Consider the following 24,589-nt stretch of genomic DNA (forward strand, 5'->3'; position numbering starts at 1 on the left):
CACAACATTGAGGAGCAACATTTCTGAGGGTGATTGTGATCATAGCCCTATGGAACTGTTGAAGGGCAGTTTTGATGTCTCAGTATCTCTAATACTTTCTGGAAAATTGCAAGGCTAAAGCCAATTACAGTACGTAAAACTGCACTTTAATGTGTATGTAAACAGACGTAAATTATGTTTCTCTCATGGTCAGAAATAAAACCAGTTTGTTAATATCATGCCATACCTGCCAGCCCTTTATCAGTGCCCCTACCTTATAACAGACAAATTCAGACCTTGTTGGTCACCCCGTGACCTTATAAATCTCAACGTTCATCCTACAAAGTCCCATCACAAGGGAGAAACACAAACAAAGAGACCAATAAAATTATCCGTATGTACCTAAAAACTAAATTTCTCTGTACAAGAATACGGGTAAACCGTATGGGTTGACAGATCATGCCAGCACTTACGTGAACATACGACGTTGTAATATCACTCGCCTTCTTCCCTGGTTAAACGAAATTAAACATAAGTCCATTTCTGTGATGGAAAAATATGACGATTGATTAAAATCGCCTAGGCTTAAATGTAGATGAATGGACTCCCTGTAGCTACGCTGTACGCAGACCGGATACTGTCAGCTTCGGCATGTGTATGTGTGACCGCTGCCTTTACACTATGAACTGGTCTTTGCAATGAATAAAATAATAAAGCGGTTATGAATGCGGTCTTGGAAATCACAATATATTCTTGGAAATGGTGATCACATCACATTTGCCGGGAGCAAAATAACGGCCCGATTTTATTCTTAAATAAGTGCTGCAGAATTCGAATTTTAAATGCGCAATACGTACGTTAATAAGAAAAAAGTGGTTATGAAAATGTACTCTGGCAAATAGCAACATTTTCTTGGAAACGGCGATCACATCTCATTTGCTCGCAATAAATAATGGGCCCAATTTTTTGTTCTAACAAGTGCTTCTGCTTAATAATGTGAAGTATGCCCTTAATTGCACGTTGCTTCGTGATTTCAGATAGGTATACAGATATTTCAGCAGTTGAGAAGCACACTTTTTTTTAAAACGGGTGTCCATTGCCATATCGTTATAAATTAAGGTGCATTCACGTGTGTAGCATTCCAAACCGAAATAGCACTTCAATTACAGTTATTGCTTTTTATTGTGTTCAGTTTAAGTCGTGGGGATGATTTATTTATCAAAATTATGTAAAAGAATCACATCACAAAATTAAATTGACATTATTAGCTTCTATAACTATTAGTGCATCTGTTTCATAGGAAATCCCTCTACAGTACTGTATACAATGCAACATGATTGCATCATTAAAGGCTGCATAATGTTGAAGCTTTCCATGCATTGCAGCCAAAGCATGACTAATGTACACAAACGTTATAATGTATTATTTATATATATAACTTCATTGGGCATACCATACATTTTAATGTTATCTCTTGCATGAGTACCCAATGACATATACAGGGGTGGCCCAAAAGTCAGGACACATAGGGTTATGATATTTTAACAAATGTTTAAACGGACATCCATTAACATTAATGAATGCATTAATTCTCCTTTGAAATACATTTTGGCTTTTCTTTTTAAAGATTACAAGCGTAACCTTTGAACAATCATAAATTGTGTCTTGTCTCAATTCATTCATGGTTCTTGGTCGAGTTGTGTAAGCGACGGATTTCAGGTGACCACACAGGAAGATGAAAAATAAATATTAATGATAACAAATAACACAATAAAGGCTTAAATATATTTTTTTAAAAATCAAATATTTTAACGCCAGTGTTAAAATAAATGTTATTAACCTATTTGTCTTGAAATTTGGGCCACCCTGTTTATAGTATATACAATCTGTCAACCCTGATGCAAACCATCAATGTTCTCATCGATATTTATCAGTGACATCTTCTGCAGTTTTGTATATTTGTTATGCACAACCCTTTCTCAATCCACTGCTGAATGAGAGCCTCCAAATGACATGTGGGTCGTGGAGGGTTTATTTTTATTTTTTACCATACTTCACTGTGCTGGTCAATGCAGGGTTGTGAAAGCAGGGTCCCAGGACCGGTGCAGATATCACAAGCCCCTGATGTTAGCCATACGACCAGCAATTAAACTCAGGTCACCAGGTTCATAGTGCGGTGCACAAATGGAGCATAACAGTCCTGTGTCATCTGCTGCTCTACACGGAGCCTGTGATTAAAAAAAAAAAGCACCGAAAATGCGCCCGATCTCTAAAGATCTCGGAAGCTAAGCAGGGATTTTTCAGTGACTATCATACATTGTTGGTGTTACACGCGGCGCGGGGAGCGGTAGTGTAGCGGTTAGTGCGCTGAGTTACGAACCCAGAGTCCCGAAGTTCGTATTCCCGCTCACGGCCAACACCAGTGACGATTATCTGAGCCGGTCCCGGGCCTTTTTTAGGTCGGCTCAGCCTCAAATGAGTACCTGGTGCGGTGGGGAAACATCACCACGAGGGAGACAAAGGCGGCCGGGCGTGGTGCTGGCCACCCACTCTCTCGTGTGCCGTTCCGGCCTTCATAGGTGCTCGCTAACAGCACTTGTCCCAATAGTCTGCTAAGATTACACGGGGAATCTTTGTATTTTGTCTTTGTTTTTATTATGCCAGTCGCAGCTTTCGGAACGTAAGGTGTTGTGTTACTGCCATCTACAGGATCATTGCACAACTGTATTTGTGCAGTGGTCCAATGGATCGTGGAAGCCACGTGTGTGATCATTACCTGGGGTGTTGGAGTTTAATTTGTTTAACCAGGTGAGAAGAGGACAGTCTAATTTACAAGCGTGACTTTGGACATTGGTCTGGCAGTTGGGGGGTGATTATTGCTATGTATAACCCCTTTTGAGTACTGTAATTAGCGGGTAATATTCAAATTTGCTGCATTTGAATGCTGGCACTGGCACACAATGACATACTCTTGCGAATAACGTCAGGGGATCTGTAATGCGGCGAGATGAAAAGCCACGGTGGCTAAAAATGGAATACCTCGCCTGGTATATAGGAGGTCGTGGGTTCGATCCCGACCCTGACAGCTGTATATCTGGAATTTTCATTTTCTCCCCGTGGTCACGTGGATTTTTCTCCGGGTCCTCAGGATTTCCCCTCCACATTTAGAATCAAAGTGCTTTCAGAGTATTTGGCTGCTGTACATTTCCATGCGATAAGCCGCTTCGTTGAACTGGTATTTGTGGCCAGGTTGCTTCTCAAGAAGAGCTACATAACTCAGTGGGCCTTACCCGGCAAAATAAAAATCGTTAATAGTTAAAAAAAAATACTCAGGGTGGTCACTGGAATCTCCGACAGGTGACTCGGCCATGTGATCACCCACTGCAGACATGATTCATGTTTATTCTTGAGGCTCACAACACTTTACATCAATCGACGCGTATGAGAATTGTCAGCTTCCGATATTTGGACAAATGAATGCAAATGGTACCTTTTGGCTATGGCGTGAATAAGACTATGCAAACAACAAGACAGAGAGAAACAAATGAGGTGGTAAAAACTGGATTACAAAACCTAGTATTAATCGAATTGCATCCCTGTATTGTGATCATTCATAAAGTTGCATAAATCTTTACATTACAGTTGTGAGCACGGCAGCTCCAAACCATAATGCTGAACTCCCTGAATTTAATAATGTCTCCCAGGTCCCTTGAGTTCAATAATACCCTGTGTTCCCTGAGCTTAATGCATTTATTGTCTCCAGTTGTGCGAGTTCGTGCTAAAGAGTTTCCTGCTCAGGTGCATCCACAGCACATGCTGGTGGATTTTTCTGTTATTTTTTGCATGAAATTTTTGTTTCCTAGTGTGACAGCCTTACAGTGCGAATTCAAATTCGCAGCTGCACCTTGAAACAGCCACTTCCGTAGGAATTAACGGTCGTGCCGAACACAGCTCTCCCAAGTATTTTCGGGTTTTTACCCGCTGTGCGTTGTTCGGTACGATGTCCGACGGTTCGCTTCACGTGACGGGGGAAGCTCCCTCAGGGACTGATAAAGGTCTCGAGATTTTTTTTTCTGGCCATGAAGGTTCACTTTAGTTGACTGCGTTTCATCAACACTTAACCTCTGTCCCGGATATAGTACTGTAATATGGTAATACCATAACAATTCTTCGCCCATATGAATACCTCAACAAAAATAATAATAATCCATCACTGTGTGTTTTTGTAAGTGGGAGGAAACCGGAGTATCTGGTATAAATCCAAAAAATATGAAAGCCCACGTTGCAGGCCAAGTCAACAACACCTGATATTCCCAGACAGCCTCCTATCCAAGTAATATAACCAGGCTCAAATATGCTCAGCTTCCAATATTTCAAGAGGTGCAGTCAATGTGATGTGTTCACAATTCATGCTGCAGTTAAAACTAAACAATTTAAAACGAAACTATATTTTTTTTACTTAATCAGGTAAGGCCCACTGAGCTATACAGCTCTTTTACAGAAGCGACCTGGCCACAAATGATAGCTCAACGAAGTGGCTTATCGTGTGGAAATGTATAGCAGCCAAATACTCTAAAAGCATGTTTCTAAATGTCGAGGGAAAACCGGGACGACCCGGAGAAAAATCCGCGCGACCATGGAGAGAGAAACGCAAACTAAAAAGTGTACATGCGTCACGGTCGGGATTGAACCCACAATCTCCTGTATACCAGGCGAGGTAGTTAACATTTCGCTCACCCACAACACCACATCCAGTACATCTCTACAGCATACCAATCCAACTACATCCAGTCTACCAGTAACCCGATAAATATCCAGTGACAAATAAGCCCGTGGAACCTTTGTTTATACACTTTAATAGATCACTGTACGTACAGAATTCCATCGTTATTCACAAACTTGCTATCCGCGATTTTGGCTATCCGCAAATCACATTTCGAACTCCACTCGACGACTTCATTGAGAGAGAAAGTTCATTTATAAACTATTATTTAACACTTAATTTTGTATTTACGTTATGCTTATTTTAACAAAAAAATTGTATTTGTGTTATGATACACTTCGCGTATTTAATCGATTATTTACGTGTTTAATTGAGGAAATTCGCTGAATAACGAGGGGATAATGTACACGTGACCCTTGGCCGTAACACCAACAGTGCCCTCTCATGGACAAAGGTGGACTCACAGGCTTAGGGAGAGGAGCCTCAAAATGTCACGACAGAGCACACGTTACATTATGTTCGTGCGAATACACGCACCTGTTGCTAATGCTTTATTATCACCGATAAGCGGACGTGTCCCAGTCAGCGTCACGTGCGTGTAAAGAGAAAGAGAGAGCTCGTCCCGTACATTTAACGGCGAGAACACAAAGGCCACTGTTTCCCACCAGCCGAGTGCCTCTGTGCGGACAGGTGAGCCGAGTGAAGCTTGTTGCGTTAACATGAAGCAAAGGAATAGACACGAACGGTATTGTTGATATATGAGGATGTTAAAAAAATACAATGTTTGACTAATGAGAAGTTTCGTCGACAAGAGCACATTGAAGGCGTAATGGTGTTTGAGCTTTTACGAATGTCGGATAATCATTTTTGGAAGGGGTACAATGTAAAGAGAATTGTTGCAAAACATCCATGACAATTGGCTTTTTAATCGAGAGTGTTGTTTTAAGTGTGTGGTCAAGTATCAAAGTAACGTTCATTCGCGTGGAAAATATGAGCTGTGCATTGTTGTAAAATGTTGCAATTAATTTTTTGGCACTTTTTTTGCATTGCTTTTTGTATTTCCATGCTGGGTGTTGAATCCTGTCACCGAGGACCGCAACAACAGCTGAGCCATATGTTGGCCTCTTGCAAAAAAATCCAGACTTTGCGTGATATCCGTACATATTCCATCTAAAGCACTTTAGCCACGAAACACAATTTGTACTTATAAAGCGTCCAAATGTGATCACTTCTCAAGACTTTGTAGAGAAAACATAAAGACACGCGTATCGTATGTATGTAAGTGGAACTTATTTCGCACCGTTATGTAGCCAACCGTGCTAATCGGAGGTGCAGGGGAAGGACAATAAAAAGCAGTTGTGAATAAATGAGTTTTTAATCTAGAAAACGAGTTTAGCGTTATTCTACAGCGGACAAATAACAAGGGACAAATGCTATTACGGTGAAGGGAACCCTTATGGGGGCAGGCGTCTAACGCATGTCCTATCAGGGCCGATCAAAACACGTGGACAGATGCACAAGGTCAGTCATAGGCAGAGGAGAACTGGAACGTTTTAAAGCTTGGATTTGACAAGATGGATGGAGTCAGTAATGCAGACGGCCTGATGGTGGGAGTTCCAGATAGCAGGGGCAGCAGCAGAGAAGCAGTGACCACCCACAGAGCGAAGGTTCAACGGGGGCTTAGATGGTTGCTGGAGCTGGTGGCACGCGGCGTTGGTTAGGGAGGGAAGAGGTAACTTTGGTACGCCACAGGTCGCGCGAGTTCACGGAGGGTCTGGAAGAGGGTGAGTGTGATCTTGTAGTTGATGCAAGACTGGCCCACACATCTGGGGTTCTAATGGATAAAACATTACGTACCAAACCCACATTTTCAGTTTTATATTTGTACTGATATTCAGCTCAGTTGAAAAAAGTCAAATGGTCTAACATGAGGATTTGTTTTTTTTTGTCTTTGGTGGACTCCTGGGTTTTGAGCCAGAGACTCGGTGGTCTGCAATATGCATCACATTAGCTCTGTGAGCCCACCAGCCAAGTGAGCTGCCATGGCAAAATGTTTAGCACACAGTGCTTGCAACCCAGGGGTCGTCATCCTGCAGTTGAAACTCAAATCCCCACCGACCTCTATCCACCCAGCAGTAGAAATTGGCGCTCCACAGGTTAGTCAATTGGCAGGGCGTACGTGATGGGTTAAAGTGTGGGTAACACCTACCTCTTCCAACACATCGTATGAAATGTTGATGAGTGGCTCAAATAACCTCCGTAATTAGCTCTAGTGGAGGCCCGTCCACCTGCAGTGGCTGTGAACAAGCAATTGCGAGGCTGCACCTTTACCTATTTTCACCTACCAAAGACAAAGACCCCCCCCCCCCCATACAGTATAGCCTAAACATACTTTTGGGACAAGTGCTGTTAGCGAGCATTTATTAATGCCGGAACGGTACACGAGGGGCGATATTTACACACTGCACCAGGTATTCAGTTGAGGCTGAGTCAACCTCGGGGAGGTCAGAAAATCGTCACTGGTGTTCGTGGCCTTGAGCGGGAATCGAACTCGGATGGGGTGGGGGGTCGTAGCGCGGAGCGCTCACCACGACACTCCACACTACCAGACGACACGCCTTTACTCACAGGCGTTGTGCTTTGCTTCGCTGCAGGACAATGGTGGGACAAGTCATAGAGTGGCCGAGGGTTCGTATAAAGAAGCCCGGCTGGCTGGTGATCCCTTCTGCGACGACTGCGTTCATCGCAACGATGATCGGTTACTTCGTGCTTGTATCAGGTGCGTCTGTGCTGTGCGCGTGCAAATCTCCACTCCGCAGAAGTGGCGCTTATCCGCAGTCTAATACACTTTCCTATTTTGATTTGAGGCTTTCGTGACCGCAGGAATCCATACTATTTGGTTCTTTCGGTAAAGTCACGTAGGTTGAAAAATAATAGATCGCGACGTTTCGATCGCAGCGCAAGCAATCGTCATCAGGTGGGACAACCACAGCAAGAAAAAAAAAACTGCTGAAGTGGTTGTCCCACCTGATGACGATTGCTTGTGTTGCGATCGAAACGTCGTGATCTCTTATTTTTATACCCACGTGACTTTACCGAAAGAACCAAAGAGTATACTTTCCTATTTGTTTATATTTTGTTTCGCTTAGGATAAAGACTGCAATTGTGTCAAAAGTTGAAATGATATCATGTAAAAAATATATATATACTTTAGAGCTATAGTAATTACAGGTCATTCAATGAAAATTCAGATTTTATTTTCAAGTTAGTGTCACTTGTCTTATGCAAGCGTTGTAAGAGGTCTTATCTCTGTAATCCTGAGCCAATGGTGGGAATTATTTTTGATCACAAAGGCCGGTCTCATAGGAAAGCCACTTTATAAATACATATTTTGTACAATGCTGCAACTATTCTTACTGACCATAGTATGTTGAGAGGCCGAATCTATTAAATTACAACAGTACCAAACTTGATTTTAAGCTTTCGTGACTGCTGGAATTACTCTTTGGTACTTTCGGTAAAGTCATGTAGAAAATAAAATAAATAATACGACGTTTCGATTGCAACACAAGCAGCCGTCATCAGGTACGAAAGCATTTCTAAGTTTACTCGGTTTGGTTTCTCATTCTTTCATACCTGATTACTGTTGCTTGCGTTGAAATCGAAACGTCGTATTCTATTATTAAATGTATTTTCTTTCTACGTGACTTTACCGAAAGAGTCAAAGAGTTACAACAGTACGTCGCAAATATCAAAGCATCATGATTACCTGTTGTTTTCGACTGTTCATATTTCTGAAACACAAACTTGACCCTCGGTCGATTTGCAGGCGTGATATATGACATCATTCACGAACCTCCGAGCATAGGGAGCAGGATTGATGCTCACGGACACCAGCGCCCCATTGTCTTCAAGGCTAACAGGTCAGTGGCAACCGAACGGCGTCATTTGTGTGATTACCAGCGTCTTAAACAATACTGGGATTTGTACGTTTCCTTGCTTGTACTTTGGAGTCACTTATTTCTCTCGAGTTTGTTTCTCAACTCGGTTCCCACACCTGGCATTTATTTGAGCTCTCTTCAACTATTTACTCATGAAACACGCGATAATTACGGAACCTCAACGGCGGCTCCCCACTGGCAAAATAATAAAATCCTGAACAAAAACTCTACACACAACGCACATCCATAAAGCAAAGGTCTTCAAAGTTCACTCATGTGCTTGTTTGCGGTCCATCTTGCAGCCTACATTCGCAGTACATCTTGGAAGGGCTGGCTGCCGGCATGCTGTTCTGTGTGGGAGGCCTGGGCTTGCTGCTGATGTTGGCAGCTGAAAAGCCCTCTCTCTCACGCCTGCACCGCTACCTGTGCCTCTCTCTGGGCGGTGCGTGCATGCTCGGCGGATTCCTTGCCTCCAGGGCATTCATCCACATCAAGTTCCCGTGAGTTGCGCCGTTGTTTCTAAGTCGAGGGTGGTCGAGAAACGTGGGAGGTATATTCTGCGTACCGTTGATGATTTTTAACAATTGAATGGTAGAATACAGAGACAGCCATTTGTCTCTTCGCATAACATTTTTTATTTCATTTTTGTTGTCCGTCAACCCACTGGTTTGCAGACAAATTAAATCCAGGAGTATTTGTTTAAACAAGCAAACTCTGGAATAGTTTTGACCTCCTGGGTCTCATCAGCAGAGTCAGCCTTTTTTAAACAAATGTTGCTGGGTTGCCAGATGTTATTGGCAGGAACATTCCATCTACATAGATGGAGCACAGTTCAGCCAAAAATGTAATACGAGTTTTAACCATTCAATGTAAAGAAGGTTAAAATAAAATACTAATTGCACTTGAACAAAATGCCATTGTATAGGGAATGTTTACATAAAAGAAAATATCTGTTCATTTATCAGTGTCACTTAACCGAATTCTTATTCAAGGGAAACATGAATTATAACCCTACAAACCATACACTGGATGAAGTGGCGGTGCAGTGGTTAGCGCACTACACCATGAATGTGCCACCTAAGTTTGATTCCTGGCCACATTCATATCAGTGGCATGTGGCATCTAAACCAGACCTGCACCGTTCCCTCCTTCCCAGCTCCCCCCAACTTCTCTAACTCACACTGACCTGTAAATCTAGATACAGTAGAACCTCGGAGATCGAACGCACCAGAACTCGAACAAATCGGTGTTCCAACGATATTTCCGAACATTTCTTGCCCCATTTATTTATTGTGTTTCTTGTTTTTTTGCACGATTTTATGCATGTAATTACTGTAAACTTCGTGTAAAAATGCTTTATAATGAGAGATTTCTTGTGTCTGGAACCAATTAATGTAATTTAGATTAATTATTATGTGGAAAATTAATTCGGTGTTCAAACAAATCGGTGTTCGAATGGCCTTCTGGAACGAATTAAGTTCGATCTCCGGGGTACCACTGTATGCACTTTTAAATCTAGATCGAAAACTAATTTCTTTAGAACTGCTTTTTTTGTGTGTTTTGCTTGTTGTCCTTGCTCCAGCACCTCCGATTAGCACGGTTGGCTACATCCAGTGCAAAAGAAGTTCAACGTACGTGCATACATACACACATACGGGCCAGCTTGAACCCAGGATTTCAGAAGTGCAGCGCCAGCTCAGTGTTCTTACCTTTGAGCTACCTGGGAAGCTCGTAAAGTCACCTAAAGCTTAAGATGACAGAAGTGGCCTATGGTGGCAAGATCAAATAATGTTAGTATTGAGCCATGCACATGGCCCAATACTAACAATCAGCCAAACACTACGGAATGTCAGATTAAACTATTCAACCAGAACAGCTGGAACCGTTTGTAACATAAGCCCCTTATTCTTGCTACTATCATATCATGCTTTATTAGAAAAAAAAACAAACGTTTTGCTGGCTGGCTTCATGTCTGGACTCCCTGTCTGCCTGGCTGGCTGGCTCGCGCAAGAGAGATTGAGATGGAAAAGGGAGAATTGGGAATAAGAAGAGCAAGTGTGAGAGGTTAGAGAGAGAGAGAGAGAAACAGGGAGATAGGGGCGAGGGAAGTGGGTGAGATACATTGGAGGCAAGAGAGGAATATAGAGGAAGAGAGGTACAACAATGGACCAGAAAAGAGAAACAACTCGAAATGAAGACAACGTGGGAATTTGAGATACATTGGAACATGCAGCATATACAAGGCAAGAGAAACGTCGAGTGAGACAGGGCTCTGTATAAGTAAAAGTTTTGCTGGTTGCCTTTCTGGCTAGCAGGGACAGATAGTCACGTCCAACGGACGTGTGGGTTGCCTTGTCTTAAAAAAAAATAACTCCATCCTAACACAGGCCCTGCAATTGAATTAGAATTACAGAAATACAATTGGCGTGGGATTCGACTTCAAGTTGAACGAAACCCAAGATGCGGTAATGGGTCCATGTGCAGTTTAGCGAAGCGTACACTCCCATACCACTTAAAAGCCATCGGAGGCAACTCAGGGCCACAACAGCGGCTCACTGCCAGCACTGTACAGTTGTGCACATTTCAACGAGCCTACAAACGTACGTGGACATTTCTTCAATGTCTCTTCGGGCTGCGTCGCACTAGAGTCAGTGAAGGTTTGCGAAGTGGTGGTGGCGAGTGGGCTGGGATTGGTTCAGATATCAGTCGCCAATGATCCTGTTCCAGTGCCGGGAATCAAACGCAGGTCGTGCTGGGAGCGAAACGTCAGACAAATGCTGAACAACACACGGTACAACCCGAAATCGTAGCGAACTATATATACACAGCACGACCGTAAAAACGTATTCGCGGTAGTACATTGCCATTCTGTTGTAAATGCTAACACAACACAGTTATTTATCTCTTCACAGACTGCCCTTTGAACCCACCAATCTGAGTTTGATTCCCGGCTATGGGTAATCACGTGAGTGGCTACCGATTTCGAAACCGTGACGACCAGTGTGGTGAAGTATGGTCAAACAAACCCCCCCGTGACTGGCATATTATGTTGAGACCTTCATCCAGTAGTGTATGGCCTAATTTATGTCAATTATTATCGTGATTGTTTTTCATTACAGTATTTAATAACATTTTTGTAATGTGTTACCTATCACCGAGCATCTAAGTGGTTGGGACAAGTATTAATTTACGAAAAAAATGATTGACTAAATTAACGTTCATTGTAGCAACATACTGAGTCTTGGGAGGGTTTGTTATAGAGGCTGTTGGACACAAAAATATTAAAAAACCCTTCCATCTCGACCCAAGTACCTATACAGGAGTGCATTATACACAATGCAATTTCCACTCGTACCACCCGGTGGCACCAATGTTTAACTTATAGTTCCAAAGCAGAACAGGAATGGACAATACAGTACTTAAATTTTGATTTAAAGCTTTCGTGACTGCAGTGATTCATATTCTTGGTTCTTTCGGTAAAGTCACGTTGAAGGGAAACAATAAAATAATAATATATATAAAATAATAACATTCTCACGACGTTTCGACTGTAACATAAACAGTCATCAACAGGTGTGAAAAACAGTCATCATCACACCTGATGATAACTGTGTTATAATCGAAACGTCGTGAGAATTTTATTGTTTTATATATATTTTATTATTTTATTGTTTCCCTTCAACGTGACTTTACCGAAAGAACCAAGAATATGAATGCAGTACTTTTAAAATAAATAAAGTACAATAGCAGCAATATAGTGTAGAGTCATTTGTCAGTCCGATTCTGGATGAAAGTCCCTCCCGTGCCAAGGCAATGATGGGGTTGTTGGATCATACTTCAACCGCAGTGGTTAGACTGTGGTTTGCTAAAAATGGGGCACCCCATAAGATTGCTGTTCCCCGGTTATTTTGGTAAATTTGAATCCTTGTCCTTCTTCCACGCGTCTGTCCCACTCACGTCGGGGTCCGCTGTCCTTGCCAACCTTCCCCACGCTGCCCTGTCCTGCAGCATCTCCTCGGGCCACCACGGTCCAACCGCACCACATCGCCTCCCCCCCTCAACCTCTTCTGCTGCCTTACTTTTCTTGATTTATTTCCTTCCACTTGCATCACTTGCACCTTCTGACCCACACGATTTGCTCGTTGTCTCTCCACATGACCGAACCACACCTGAGCCTTCTCTATCTCTCGTCTTCTCTGTGATTTCTAGCACATTGAGGCTTCCTCTCACGTCTTCATTTCTCACCCCCCCCCGTCTCCTTCCTTGTTAAACACCAAACACTCGGCCCCATACAACAGCACCGACCTCACCACCGTCTCATACTATACACTACTATACACTACACTATACACTACTATACACATTATACACTACACTTCCCTTCAACCAAACTGGGACCCTCTTATCGCACACCACACCAGTCATCTCGCGCGCTTTTCAGCCATTATGATGGTACATATTATTTCATCAACCTATAGTTCTGTCCCATTCCGTCCAAAACTGCAGTCTCCATGCCGCTGCAGTTTACGATGTCCACCTTGTGGTGTTTAACGATAAACTGAAAAATGCGACGCACGATTATACTAAACAATGCAGCAAGAGAAGCGAGCAAAGCACCACACTCGTTTGTTTGGGGCAACATGTTTACTTGTTTACAAATACTACATTTCTTGACTTGTCCAGAAAATCTTCACCGAATGTCACGACTTTTTTTTTATAATGATGCTGCATTGGGATGTTTGGCCATTATTAACATCGCTAGTGTTGCACGTGGGACCAAACCATAGCACTGGGACAAAAACATTCCATGAGCAACATCTGCACAGATGCCAGCAACCTTCCTGCTGTACTGCCTCAGGCAGGCTCTTCATGTGGACTGAATTGCGAACGTGAGCACTGGGGGTTGCTGCGGCTGTACCTGTCCGCTTCCTCGATTAAAAACAGATTTTATTTTAATAATTTCGTTTTAAAGTGTAGTTTACAAAAAAAAGTGTTAATGTATATTGTACGAACTGGCTCTGCATTGTGGAAGTGGACAATCCCAGTACTTTAAACAGTACCCAGTGAATATGTAACGTTGGGCCAACGTTGGGCCAACGATTCAAGCCACGTGCCAACGTTGGCTCAACGTTACATGTCCACTGGGTACTTGCTACTTGCTACTTGCGGAGAGGGGGGGGGGTAAAACGTAACGACGCTGCATGGCATCCATTTTGTGACATTTCTTTAAACGATCTTACAATAAGACTGGAACCAAGTCCAGTGCCGTGATATGTTATCTCAAGTGTTAAAGCCCCCCCATGAAAATGGGTAAAGGGCCATGCGCATGGCTTGTACCTGTGTGCTTGACAGCAGGTCCCCGTGAGTATAGGCACATGTTTGTAATTACGAGTGGATCGACACCACATTTAGGAAAGGGGTGTTCGGTTTGGAAAACTAAAATTTCTATAACTACTTTTTGTGTTTGGTTTTATGCCCTTCCCCCGCACCTCCGATTCGTGCGGTTGGCTAGGTACGGCGCGAAAAAAGTTCAACGTACATACATACGTTAAAGTTTCCAACACTCTGCACGTACACACACCCCTTACAAACATGCCTCGAGTGGACTGGTCCCCTAATTTACAACATGACATGTTTTAGACGCTAAACACAGTGTTCGCAGTGCACATACAGCAGAATAAGAAGTGATTTATGCATGAATTGTTGTTTCTGTTTGAGCGTACTCCAAAATTTCATGGAAAATATGTACGGTGCTGAGGTTGGAGGCAGTGAATTGCTTGCAATTTAGAGGATGATACTTTCATTTAATTAAATAGCACAATTTTCCACAACTCATTTGGAAATAATTTGTGCCCTATGAATATTGAAATTGGTTAGCCTTTTGGCAAAACTCGGAATCAAATGAACGTGAGTTCATACCCTGGCCAGCGTGAACCCCAGTCCCATTATCATCATCACCACCGCCTCTTGAGAACAGTAAAATGAACACTGCCTGTTGAGGCTGCACCACCCGTTGGGAAGTTGACGTCCCAGAAAACGGAAAATTAGGCTAACGTGGGGCCAACATTGGGTTTTACTGCACAGTTATAAAAATGTAGAAGTCCCACCACTGCTCCTGGACTGCAGGGTGAAGATAAGCGCCACACGGCAGGGTGGTCATTTAGCAATAGGGATGCTTCGTCTTATTGATCTGACATGAACTCTGGTCATCCTAGAAGCAGCGGCTTTTGGCTGGCCATTGAACAAAGATGATTACTTTCAGATGCGCTTCTGCAGCCGTCTGGAACGCTCTTCGTTCCAGTATTAGGAGGCCACTGGAGCTATGCACTTTTAAATTCAAATTGAAAGCTCATTTCTTTATAACTGTTTTTTTTGTGAGATAGAAGTTCAACATACATTCATACACGGCTAATATCAGTGGGATGTGACATCTGAACGAGGCCTGTGCACGCCACTTCTGATCAGTGTCACGTTCACGCAACTGCTTTGTGCTGCTCTTACGAGTCACATGGTGAGCTTTCGCATCGCGTTGCACCAATGCCATGCACTTAAAGCCACTTTGCTGTGATCACCTTTGGCCATAAAGTAAGAGGGTTCTCTTGTCGTAAAAAAAGCAATCACCCAATAAACTCACTTCACAAACGCAACGGTGGGACGTTATATGACTGTGCTTCCTTAAAAGCAATGTAACCTTGATTGTCAATTGTTTTCTCTGGATTAGTATTGCTTTTTTTTCTGTAAGCTTTTAGGGAGTGCGATGGACATTGTCGGGTAGTGGTGGCGCACGCCTGTAATCCAGCACAGTGGAGGCGGCGAGAGTTGTGAAATTTCCCTTCCTCTGGGCTTTCAGAAGGTGGCGTGCCCTGGCTCGTCCAGAGAAGCCGCTACAGAAACATGTGGACTCCACTTGTTCCGTCTGTGCGAAATCGAGTTTCAACCCCCAGCGCGCGTGGATTTCTTTTTTTGTATCTGGGTGCTGAAGTTTCCTTCCACGCATAAACAATGATTGATTTATTCTTGGTTCTTTCGGTAAAGTCACGTAGAAGGGAAACAATAAAATAATAAAAATATAAAACAATAAAATTCTCACGACGTTTTTTTTTCTTGCTGTGGTTTTCACACCTGATGATGATTGCTTGTGTTGCAGTCGAAACGTCGTGATAATTTTATTGTTTCATATTTTTATTTTTTGATTGTTTCCCTTCTACGTGGCTTTACCGAAAGAACCAAGAATATGAATCCCTGCAGTCACGAAAGCTTTAAATAAAAAAAATTATTGATTTGCTGAAAATATCTTAACATATAGAGGACCGTAGAGCGTGGGCAATTGGCTGTTGTCTTTCCCACTTTTCTGTGGTTCTTGGAACCTCTGAGTCGTTTTCTCTTTCTCTCTCTGCGAGAGTGAGCGAACACTTTGTGCGTTACAAGTCGAAATTATGACACGCGTTATTATCGATCTAACATGCAACATTGAAAACCTCACACTGGCCTCAGTTAAAAGATACATTGAAGTACAGGTTAGATGTAATCCAGTTATAATTATTATTCTGGGTAGCCAATGCGGTGTTTTTTCTTGAATTAGATGCGGTACTTTATGAGCCGATTAACACCCCAGATAATTAGCTAGAATGACGAGCCAATCTACAAATGAATTGGCCTTTGAACTCAGTCATACGCACAATTGATTGTAGTGGGTGGATTCATTTTATCAGTTGTAATGACAAAGGATTCCATAATATGCATAGCTGGCGATCATTAATGGTTAATATGTCTTTTCTCAAGGGGATGAATATTGTTTTTGCTCGAATCGCCATTCTAGAGTGACCTCAACTCTCGTTCGACAGTGTGAAACGTGATGTGACTTTCAAACTTAACGAAACAAAACTTGGGCCAAACATCGCCACCCACTCCAGAGATCAGCTTGACATGAATAACACTGTGGTGGTTGCTTTTCCACAACACTTAATAAAGATTCCCTTTGAACAGCAAAGTAAACCAACACAAATTGCCTATTATATCCAGCTCCCATGCCGCGTATTTACCAATGGAGGTAACCAAATAATTATGCAGTTGCCATGTACTCTGGCATTTGTAAAGCGCTGGTTTATAGCCCGATAGACTGATACATGCTTGTATTTCGCGGATTGCGATTGATGTATGTTGAATTTCTTTCGCACCATATGTGTGCCGACCGTGCTACTTGGAAGTGCGGGAGAAGGACGACAAACTAAACACAAAAAGCTATTCTAAAGAAGTTCGTTTTCAATCCAGATTTAAAATTGCATAGCCCCAGTGGCTTCCGCATATCGGAAGGAAGAGCGTTCCAGACGGCCGCAGAAGTTCACCTGAAAGCGCGCGATGCAGTGACCGTCTTTGTTTTATGGATAGCCAAAAGCCGCCGTCATGAGTATATACAGGACGTCTTGGCAATCCACTGCTGGATGAGGGCAAACCATGCACGGTCTGTTGTGGGGGTTATTTTCGCCATACTTCATCAGTGGGAGTTCTGTCCTGCCCTCTACTGTCCACAATGCCTATTTTTATTTCTTATTTACCGGGTAATGCCCACTGAGCTATATTTCTAATTTTTAGAGGCCACAAATTATAGCTCAATGAAGGGGCTTATCATGTGGAAACACACACATTTACAAACGTGGAGGGAACCACCGGAGGATCCGGAGAAAAATCCACACGATCACAGGGAGAACATACAAACTCCAAATATTCAGCAGGCGTCAGAGTCGGGATTGAATCCACGACCTCCTGTCTACTAGGCGATGTAGTTAACATCTCGCTACCGTGACTTCCATGTAATATTACAGCTGTAATAATGGCTACTACACCTGTCCTTTGCACAATTCGATGACCGATACAAGCATTATCCAGGCTCAATCCTATTTAGCTTCTGCAAATCTAACTTTATCCATCTTTGTTTGGTCACTGTTTATTAAATGCTGTTGCCTGGTGTGTGTGCGGTGGTGCCTGATTGTAATCCAGTCTCTTGGAGCTGGGATTGGTGGGTCAAAGAGAGATTATCACATAAAGACCGTTAAACATCTGTGGCTTGGGCTGTACTGCCTACAGCAGGGGCGGGGAACCTTTTTTTTGCCAAGGGCCATTTGGATATTTATATTACATCATTCGCGGGCCATCCAAAATTATCAACTTAAAAATTAGCATGTTATATGTGATGGCTGGAACTGCTTCTCTTTGGTGAGGTGTGTGATGATGTTAGCTGGTATTGATGATGTTGCTACTCGCAACTGCTTTTCCAGGTTTGCTCCTAGATTTATTGAATTTCGAGTCCCGCCTGCGGTTGCCTTTGGCAGGGCCACACTAAATGATTTCGCGGTGCCTTATACGGCCCGCGGGCCGGACGTTCCCCACCCCTGGCCTACAGGATACAGTACATGAAGTAGGGTATTGACCTATCCATATGGACTTTGAGTGTTCCCTCATCCTGTGGATGTTTTTTTTTCCCTGTGGTTTGGTCCAAATAGTGATATGGTGGTGTGTTTGATTAACCCAAGCTCACCTCGGTTGGGAGGGAATCAGAGTGCAGGCGAAGTCACATGTTTGGAGAGATCACTAAAACTTCACACACATGGCCACAACAACCTACTTGATGTACTTCCATACCGATTGATATCACACAGTCTGAATTCAGCCATTGGACGAAAGGTTTTGAATGGTTAAATTACTTCGAGCTGCATCTTTAATATCTCCACTTCCATGACCATATTTACAAAACCATCAATGGTGTTGCCAATCAGACTTTGAGGTAAGTAAATATTGTATTAAAGGTTTCAATAGATTTTTACAATAACAAAACCTAACAGATTTGCCACAGAGGTGGAGTGGCCTCTCTATCACTGAGGCCATTGTCTAGAATGTACGTACTGAATTTGTCTTTTTAAGACAGTGTTATTGACGAATGTGTTGAGTTAAAAGTGTTTGAGCAACGTGGCCAATGCAGCAGCATCACAGAATAATTTGTTGAACTGATTTTACAGCTGCATTCAAAATATTTTTGTGGTTTAAGTCGTTTTTTTAAAGGATAATGATGTCAGTGCAGCTGACGCAAGGGTGCTGGCTGCATTAAGAACTGGATGAATTACTTTGCGGGTTCATTTTTTTTATCACCATGGTGTTCAGACTGCAGCAATGAATCAACAATCCTAAACACGTCACGTCAATGTATGCCCCATGCTATGCAACAATGGGCAAGTGTCTTTGTTTACAAGTGCCTCAACCCATTGTGTGATGAAATAACACAATAAATAAACAAGATGTCTCCTTCACGTATCCATCTTTCCACGTAAAAAATATTTATTCCACAAACCATCGGCTGCACGACCAGTTGCATAATTTTAGCAGCATTTAATCAAGACAGGCAAAATCTGAAACGGTTTCGACACACATTTGCTCCATCAAAAGAGTCAGGCTCACTTTACGATATGGGGGGTCCCAGTTCGATAATGTAAGTTGTTTTCAGTCAGTCATTTTGTGGCTTGCTGATTTGCTGTTGACTATAAAGCATCGATACCACAGTTAGTTTAACACGTAGGCTTTCGCGACCAATATCATCCATAATAGAGAGGTTTTTTTAGGGGGCGGTTGGCTGTGTCGGGTGGTGGCGGGTTCAACAACACATTTATATATTTACGCGATTTAACCCCCCAAAAAAACCCCTCTATTAGGGATACCACAGTTATCTTTAACTCAGAAAAAGCACCTTTCACAGTCTCCCCACACGATGTCAACTGCCATTTGTAAAATAATACAGTAAAACCAGGGAGCTTGTGCTGACACGTCGATGTTATGTAAAGATTCTGATTCTGTTCCGTGAAAAAATATTGTTGTACTTTGTGGCTTACAGGAGTTACCTCAGAAGCATGTGACAAGAAATACAAGAGGGCATTCAACACCATCATCGCTTTACACACAGCCAAAGAAAATATGAAAATAATACTTGCACGGGGACGAATAGAATTTACACAACAGAGCTTATACATGACCCTTGCGTGGCTAATGATTGTACACGTCAGTTTATTTGAGTTTTTTTTTGGCGTTCAATGGTTTAGCTTTGGCTCAAACAGTCTAGGCGTTGAACATTTTGGAGTCATTAAAGTGTGACTATTATGCTGCTTTTGCAATGTTGGTGGGGACAATTACTTACACACCATAGATTACACTGAAGTTCAATTCTCTCATCATAATCACCATCGTAATTAATTTAGCGTTTATGGCACAGTAACAGTTTTGCCCCAAGGAAATGTGCCCAATCTCAATAAGGCTTTGGCAAGCACACAGTGTACTGTAATACGATTTTAATGTTTCAAGTGACTAAATGTGACTACGTCTCAAGATGCTTAGGGACCAGCAAAAGATACGTGTTGGTTAATGTCATGGGCACCATGGTGGCGAGCAAATTTTCTTGCTGTGGTTTTCACACCTGATGATGATTGCTTGTGTTGCAGTCGAAACGTCGTGAGAATTGTATTGTTTTTTTATTATTTTATTGTTTCCCTTCTACGTGACTTTACCGAAAGAATCAAGAATATAAATCCCTGCAGTCACGAAAGCTTTAAAAAAAGTATATATACTATTCATTAAAGCGGAGGTGGAGGAGATTGTGCAGTGGTGAGTGAACTCCACCATGAACCTGGTGATGAAGGTTTGACACCTGAGTACGGCTAACATCAGTGGCGAGTGAGTTCAGAACCGATCCTGGGCATCCCCTTTCGCCAAACCATATTAATCAGTGTGGTGAAGTATGGTCAAACTACCCCCATGTAAATATGTATGTTGAACTTCTTTCGCACCATACGTAGCCAACCGTGCTTATCGGTGGTGTGGGGGAAGGACAACAAACTAAACACAAAAAAAACAGTTCTAAAGAAATTAGTTTTCAGTTTTGATTTAAAAGTTCACAGCTCCACAGTGACTCCCTAAGATCTAAAGGAAGAGCGTTCCAGACGGCCGCAGAAGTGCATCTGAAAGCGCGCGATGCGGTGACCGTCTTTGTTCGATGGCCAGCCAGAAGCCGCTGCCATGGTTTATGCTACTTGACGAGATCAGCAAGGACGTCATCTAGCACGGGATTGACAAAGGGCTGTTCATTCTTAATATATCCATGTTATATGTTATAGTGTAAAGCAATATAAAGTCAGCGAAATATTATGAAAGTGTAACATTGGTGAAACTGTAATACGAAGGGTGCACATTGGCCTACATTTGTAATACAATTTCGTGGGGTTGTATTGCAGCTATACAAATAATAATCGTCATTAGAGAATAATTTCCCTGCATTTCATGATCAGCGAGTGAAAGATGCATTCTAATTGAAAAACTGCACTAATTAAGAATGAATTTTGATTTAAAGCTTTCGTGACTGCAGTAATTCATATTCTTAGCTCTTTCGGTAAAGTCACGTTGAAGGGAAACAATAAAAATAAAAAAATAATAAAATATATAAAACAATAAAAAAATATTTTATTGTTTCCCTTCAACGTGACTTTACCGAAAGAGCTAAGAATATGAATATAATTAAGAATGATTAACAAGAAGATTAACCTGTCGGCTGCCCAGCTATCCATTATCAAAACTCTAAATTATACCCAAAAAAAAACACAACACAGCAATCTGTTCGGCACGTAGGCTTTCGCAACCAATATTATTTTTAAAATAAGTATGTTTGCGTTATATCGCGTAAGTGTAATGTATCATTAACGACACATTTACACCTAATATAGTTCTCTTCTTGAAACTGTGCACGTATCAGGACATCGCTAGATTAAACGCAGGTTTAATTTTCCATGAGCCACGTTTTTTTTTCTCTTAACCATTCGCACACTGTGTAAGTTACACCCTGAGTGCACTCCCCCATGAACCTGGTGACATGAGTTCGCCTCTCGTCTTTGTTTTAAATGACACGTGCTCTGATTGGCATTCTTTATGGCACCATCAGCATCATCATTGCTTAATTACTTACACAGCATCTCCCACGCATTACATCTCGACGTGTCCTGACGCAGAGGACTTCTCCCCCCCCCCCCCCCCCCAGTGGCAGCTGTCTCTGCGTCACACAGGGTGAATGCAGCACCGGGTAAAGCAAGTGGGAATCAAGCAGTCTGCCAGTAGGGGGGTCAATGCTCCTTTTGCGGCTTCCCAAGTCTATAATTTCCAAGTCGTTTATCAAACTTGGAAATTTTTGACCAGGATGCCCAGCTCGTGGCCTTGTCTTTTTTTTAGAGTAGCGTCATGATAGTTTTTATTAATATATTTATATATGCACTTGCCATTAAATCATGCAAAGTGTATTTCAGAAAAGAGGGAGAAAAAAAACCCAGCAGATAACGTTTAACAAACTCGACCTAATAGACCCACAAAATTTAGGGACTAATCACAGGCCGTCCGGGCTCGCTGACCTACTGCGGTAGGAGAAAGGATTGTGAGCAGTGCATCTAAGGAAGGGGGGGAGATCATGGAAGACAAAATTCTTCGGCACGTGTCATGACGGGTACTGCAGGATCCGGCCATGCCCGTCCACAGTGCTCGCCGAGATCCACTGACTTCCGGTTATGAGGTTACACATAAAGTTCTTGCCACAAATGAACCACAATTCCTTTGCCGATCTCATCAAGGGGCATACACCATCACGCGAACTCACGGTATCATCGCGTCGGCTTCTGGCTAGCCATAAAGCAAAAAGACGGTCACAGCATCGCGCTCTTTCAGATGCGCTTCCGCGGCCGTCTGGAACGCTCTTTCTTCTGATATTAGGAAGCCACTGGAGCTGCTCACTTTTGAATCATCTATACTGAATGCGCATTTCCTTGAACAGTTCTTTGTGTTCGGTTTGCCGTCCGTCCCCTCCAGCACCTCCGATTAGAACGGTTGGCTACGTACAGTGAGGGAGCTGAAGGTTCGAGTTGCCAAACGTCAGCCTCGAAACCTTAATGACTTGGAGAAGATCTGCAAAGAGGAGTGGGACAAAATCCCTCCTGAGATGTGTGCAAACCTGGTGGCCAACTACAAGAAACGTCTGACCTCTGTGATTGCCAACAAGGGTTTTGCCACCAAGTACTAAGTCATGTTTTGCAGAGGGGTCAAATACTTATTTCCCTAATTAAAATGCAAATCAATTTATAACATTGTTGACATGCGTTTTTCTGGATTTTTTTGTTGTTATTCTGTCTCTCACTGTTCAAATAAACCTACCATTAAAATTATAGACTGATAATTTCTTTGTCAGTGGGCAAACGTACAAAATCAGCAGGGGATCAAATACTTTTTTCCCTCACTGTACGGTGCGAAATAAGTTCAGAATAGATCAATAAATTTACCGTGGAGCAGACGGCAGACCTGGTTCATACACGCGCAGTATTACCTGGGTGGCGGAGGCGATTGAACCGCGAACCGTTAAAACGAGCAGTAAATCCACGACCGCCGGGCAGTCTCGCCACCATTATCTCAAACCTTTGTACCGTTGAACTGGTATGCACCCGGGCATGGCGGCATTGCGGTTTCTATTCCGACGACTTGGTTGTTGGGTTGGTGGGTCACTTGGGAATGAATCCATGTTTGTGATGAAGCCACCCGCACGCAAGGGGTAATGCAGTGGTGACGATGGGAAGCAGTGCCGCAAGTAGGTTGTTGATCTATATTGGTGCACCGTGTGTGGGTGAGTGTTTACCGTTTTCTCCAGCGTCTTCCCACACACACACAGATGTAAAAAATATTGAATGTAAAATTGGCCAAGCATTCCAAAGTTCGACCTCATAAAAATAACATGAGATCCATTAAGTACGTACCTTTAAAAAGGGGGTCGGAGGAGGGCGAGGGTTTAAATTAGGCGACACGGTGGCAAGATGTTAACTACCTCGCCTGGTATACAGGAGTGTGTGGGTTCAATCCAGACTCTGACGTCTGTATGTTTGGAGTCTGCGTGTCTCTCTCCCCGTGGTCCCGTGGATTTTCCTCCGGGTCCTCCGGTTTTTCCCTCCACATTTAGAAACACGCGTTTAGCGTTTGTGGCAGCTATACATTGCCACATGATAAGCCACTTCGTTGAGCTATCATTTGTGGCCATGAAAAAAGAGCTGTATCGCTCGGTGGCCCTTATCTGGTAAAATAAATAAGAAAAATATTAATTTCTATAATAAGCAATCTATTTAATTGCTTCCCATCGTAAGATTACATTGAATTTTGCACGAGGTGAGATAGGGTAGTGGTTTGGCGCTGTTGGATTGTTGGTTTGGTTTTACATGACGAAATAATTTGCATGAGCAAAGATCAACAGCTTCACTTAAGCCCAAAGGTGAATCGACATTCAAATCAGCGGGTAGAACAGTTGGGGTTTATATTTGGCACACTTTGTAGACGTTACAGTTCATTTACACGGGGTTGTAAATTTTAACTACTTGCATATGTAGGCCTGTGACCAAATCACCTGGAATTGAAAGCCCAGCATACTACTTGCTGTACTGCATCCTGTAGGGTCGTGCAAGCCCTAACCTGTGTCCACCCTGCCTCGTCGTCATTTTCCCTCGCTCGGTGACCGATCCGTCGCGCTCTCCCGATCGCACGGCGCTTCGAGACGTTTTTGTGATGCGATTGGCAAACATAAAATCGCAGAAAATAAAAAAAATATATTTAAAAAAAAATCCGCGGATCTCTATGCAACAAACCACTAATATAGGTAGCAATTATGTTCAAGTTAAGAAAATTGAGTTTATTATCACTGCGCATGCTCAGTGATAATAATAACACTCACTTTTCTCCCGTACAGAAGACTCGGCCCACGAATTGGACCACAGAGCCGCTCCAATCAACGTCAATCAAACTCTGCCACCCACTGTTGTAAAGACAAGCCACTTCTGTGCTGGAGGAGCGATCACCTGGATTTCGGATTAACCGGAGCACATAGTTGTTCGGCTTAAGC

The 24,589-nt window shown here is 42.7% G+C and overlaps 1 protein-coding gene across 1 annotated transcript; it reads left to right on the plus strand.

Moving 5' to 3' along the window:
• Positions 1 to 4,472: 4,472 nt before the first annotated feature.
• LOC116951009 (oligosaccharyltransferase complex subunit ostc-like) lies at positions 4,473 to 20,227 on the plus strand. The gene is made up of 5 exons (XM_076073360.1): positions 4,473 to 5,392; positions 7,357 to 7,481; positions 8,532 to 8,625; positions 8,946 to 9,143; positions 19,523 to 20,227. The coding sequence occupies exons 2-5, from the start codon at positions 7,361 to 7,363 to the stop codon at positions 19,542 to 19,544; spliced, it is 435 nt and encodes a 144-aa protein (XP_075929475.1). The 5' UTR covers positions 4,473 to 5,392; positions 7,357 to 7,360; the 3' UTR covers positions 19,545 to 20,227.
• Positions 20,228 to 24,589: the final 4,362 nt, after the last annotated feature.

Source organism: Petromyzon marinus, chromosome 41 (genome assembly GCF_048934315.1).
Source record: "Petromyzon marinus isolate PM22_M1 ecotype Great Lakes invasive population chromosome 41, UKy_Petmar_22M1.pri1.0, whole genome shotgun sequence".
In the NCBI taxonomy this organism is placed as follows: Eukaryota; Metazoa; Chordata; class Hyperoartia; order Petromyzontiformes; family Petromyzontidae; genus Petromyzon; species Petromyzon marinus.

Excerpts from the sequence above, each read along its gene's own strand:
- LOC116951009 (XM_076073360.1), top strand. The coding sequence starts at position 7,361 with ATGGTGGGACAAGTCATAGAGTGGCCGAGGGTTCGTATAAAGAAGCCC. Across the intron at positions 7,482-8,531 it reads TTACTTCGTGCTTGTATCAG|GCGTGATATATGACATCATT; the intron begins GTGCGTCTGTGC and ends GTCGATTTGCAG. Across the intron at positions 9,144-19,522 it reads TTCATCCACATCAAGTTCCC|GAGTTACCTCAGAAGCATGT; the intron begins GTGAGTTGCGCC and ends TGTGGCTTACAG.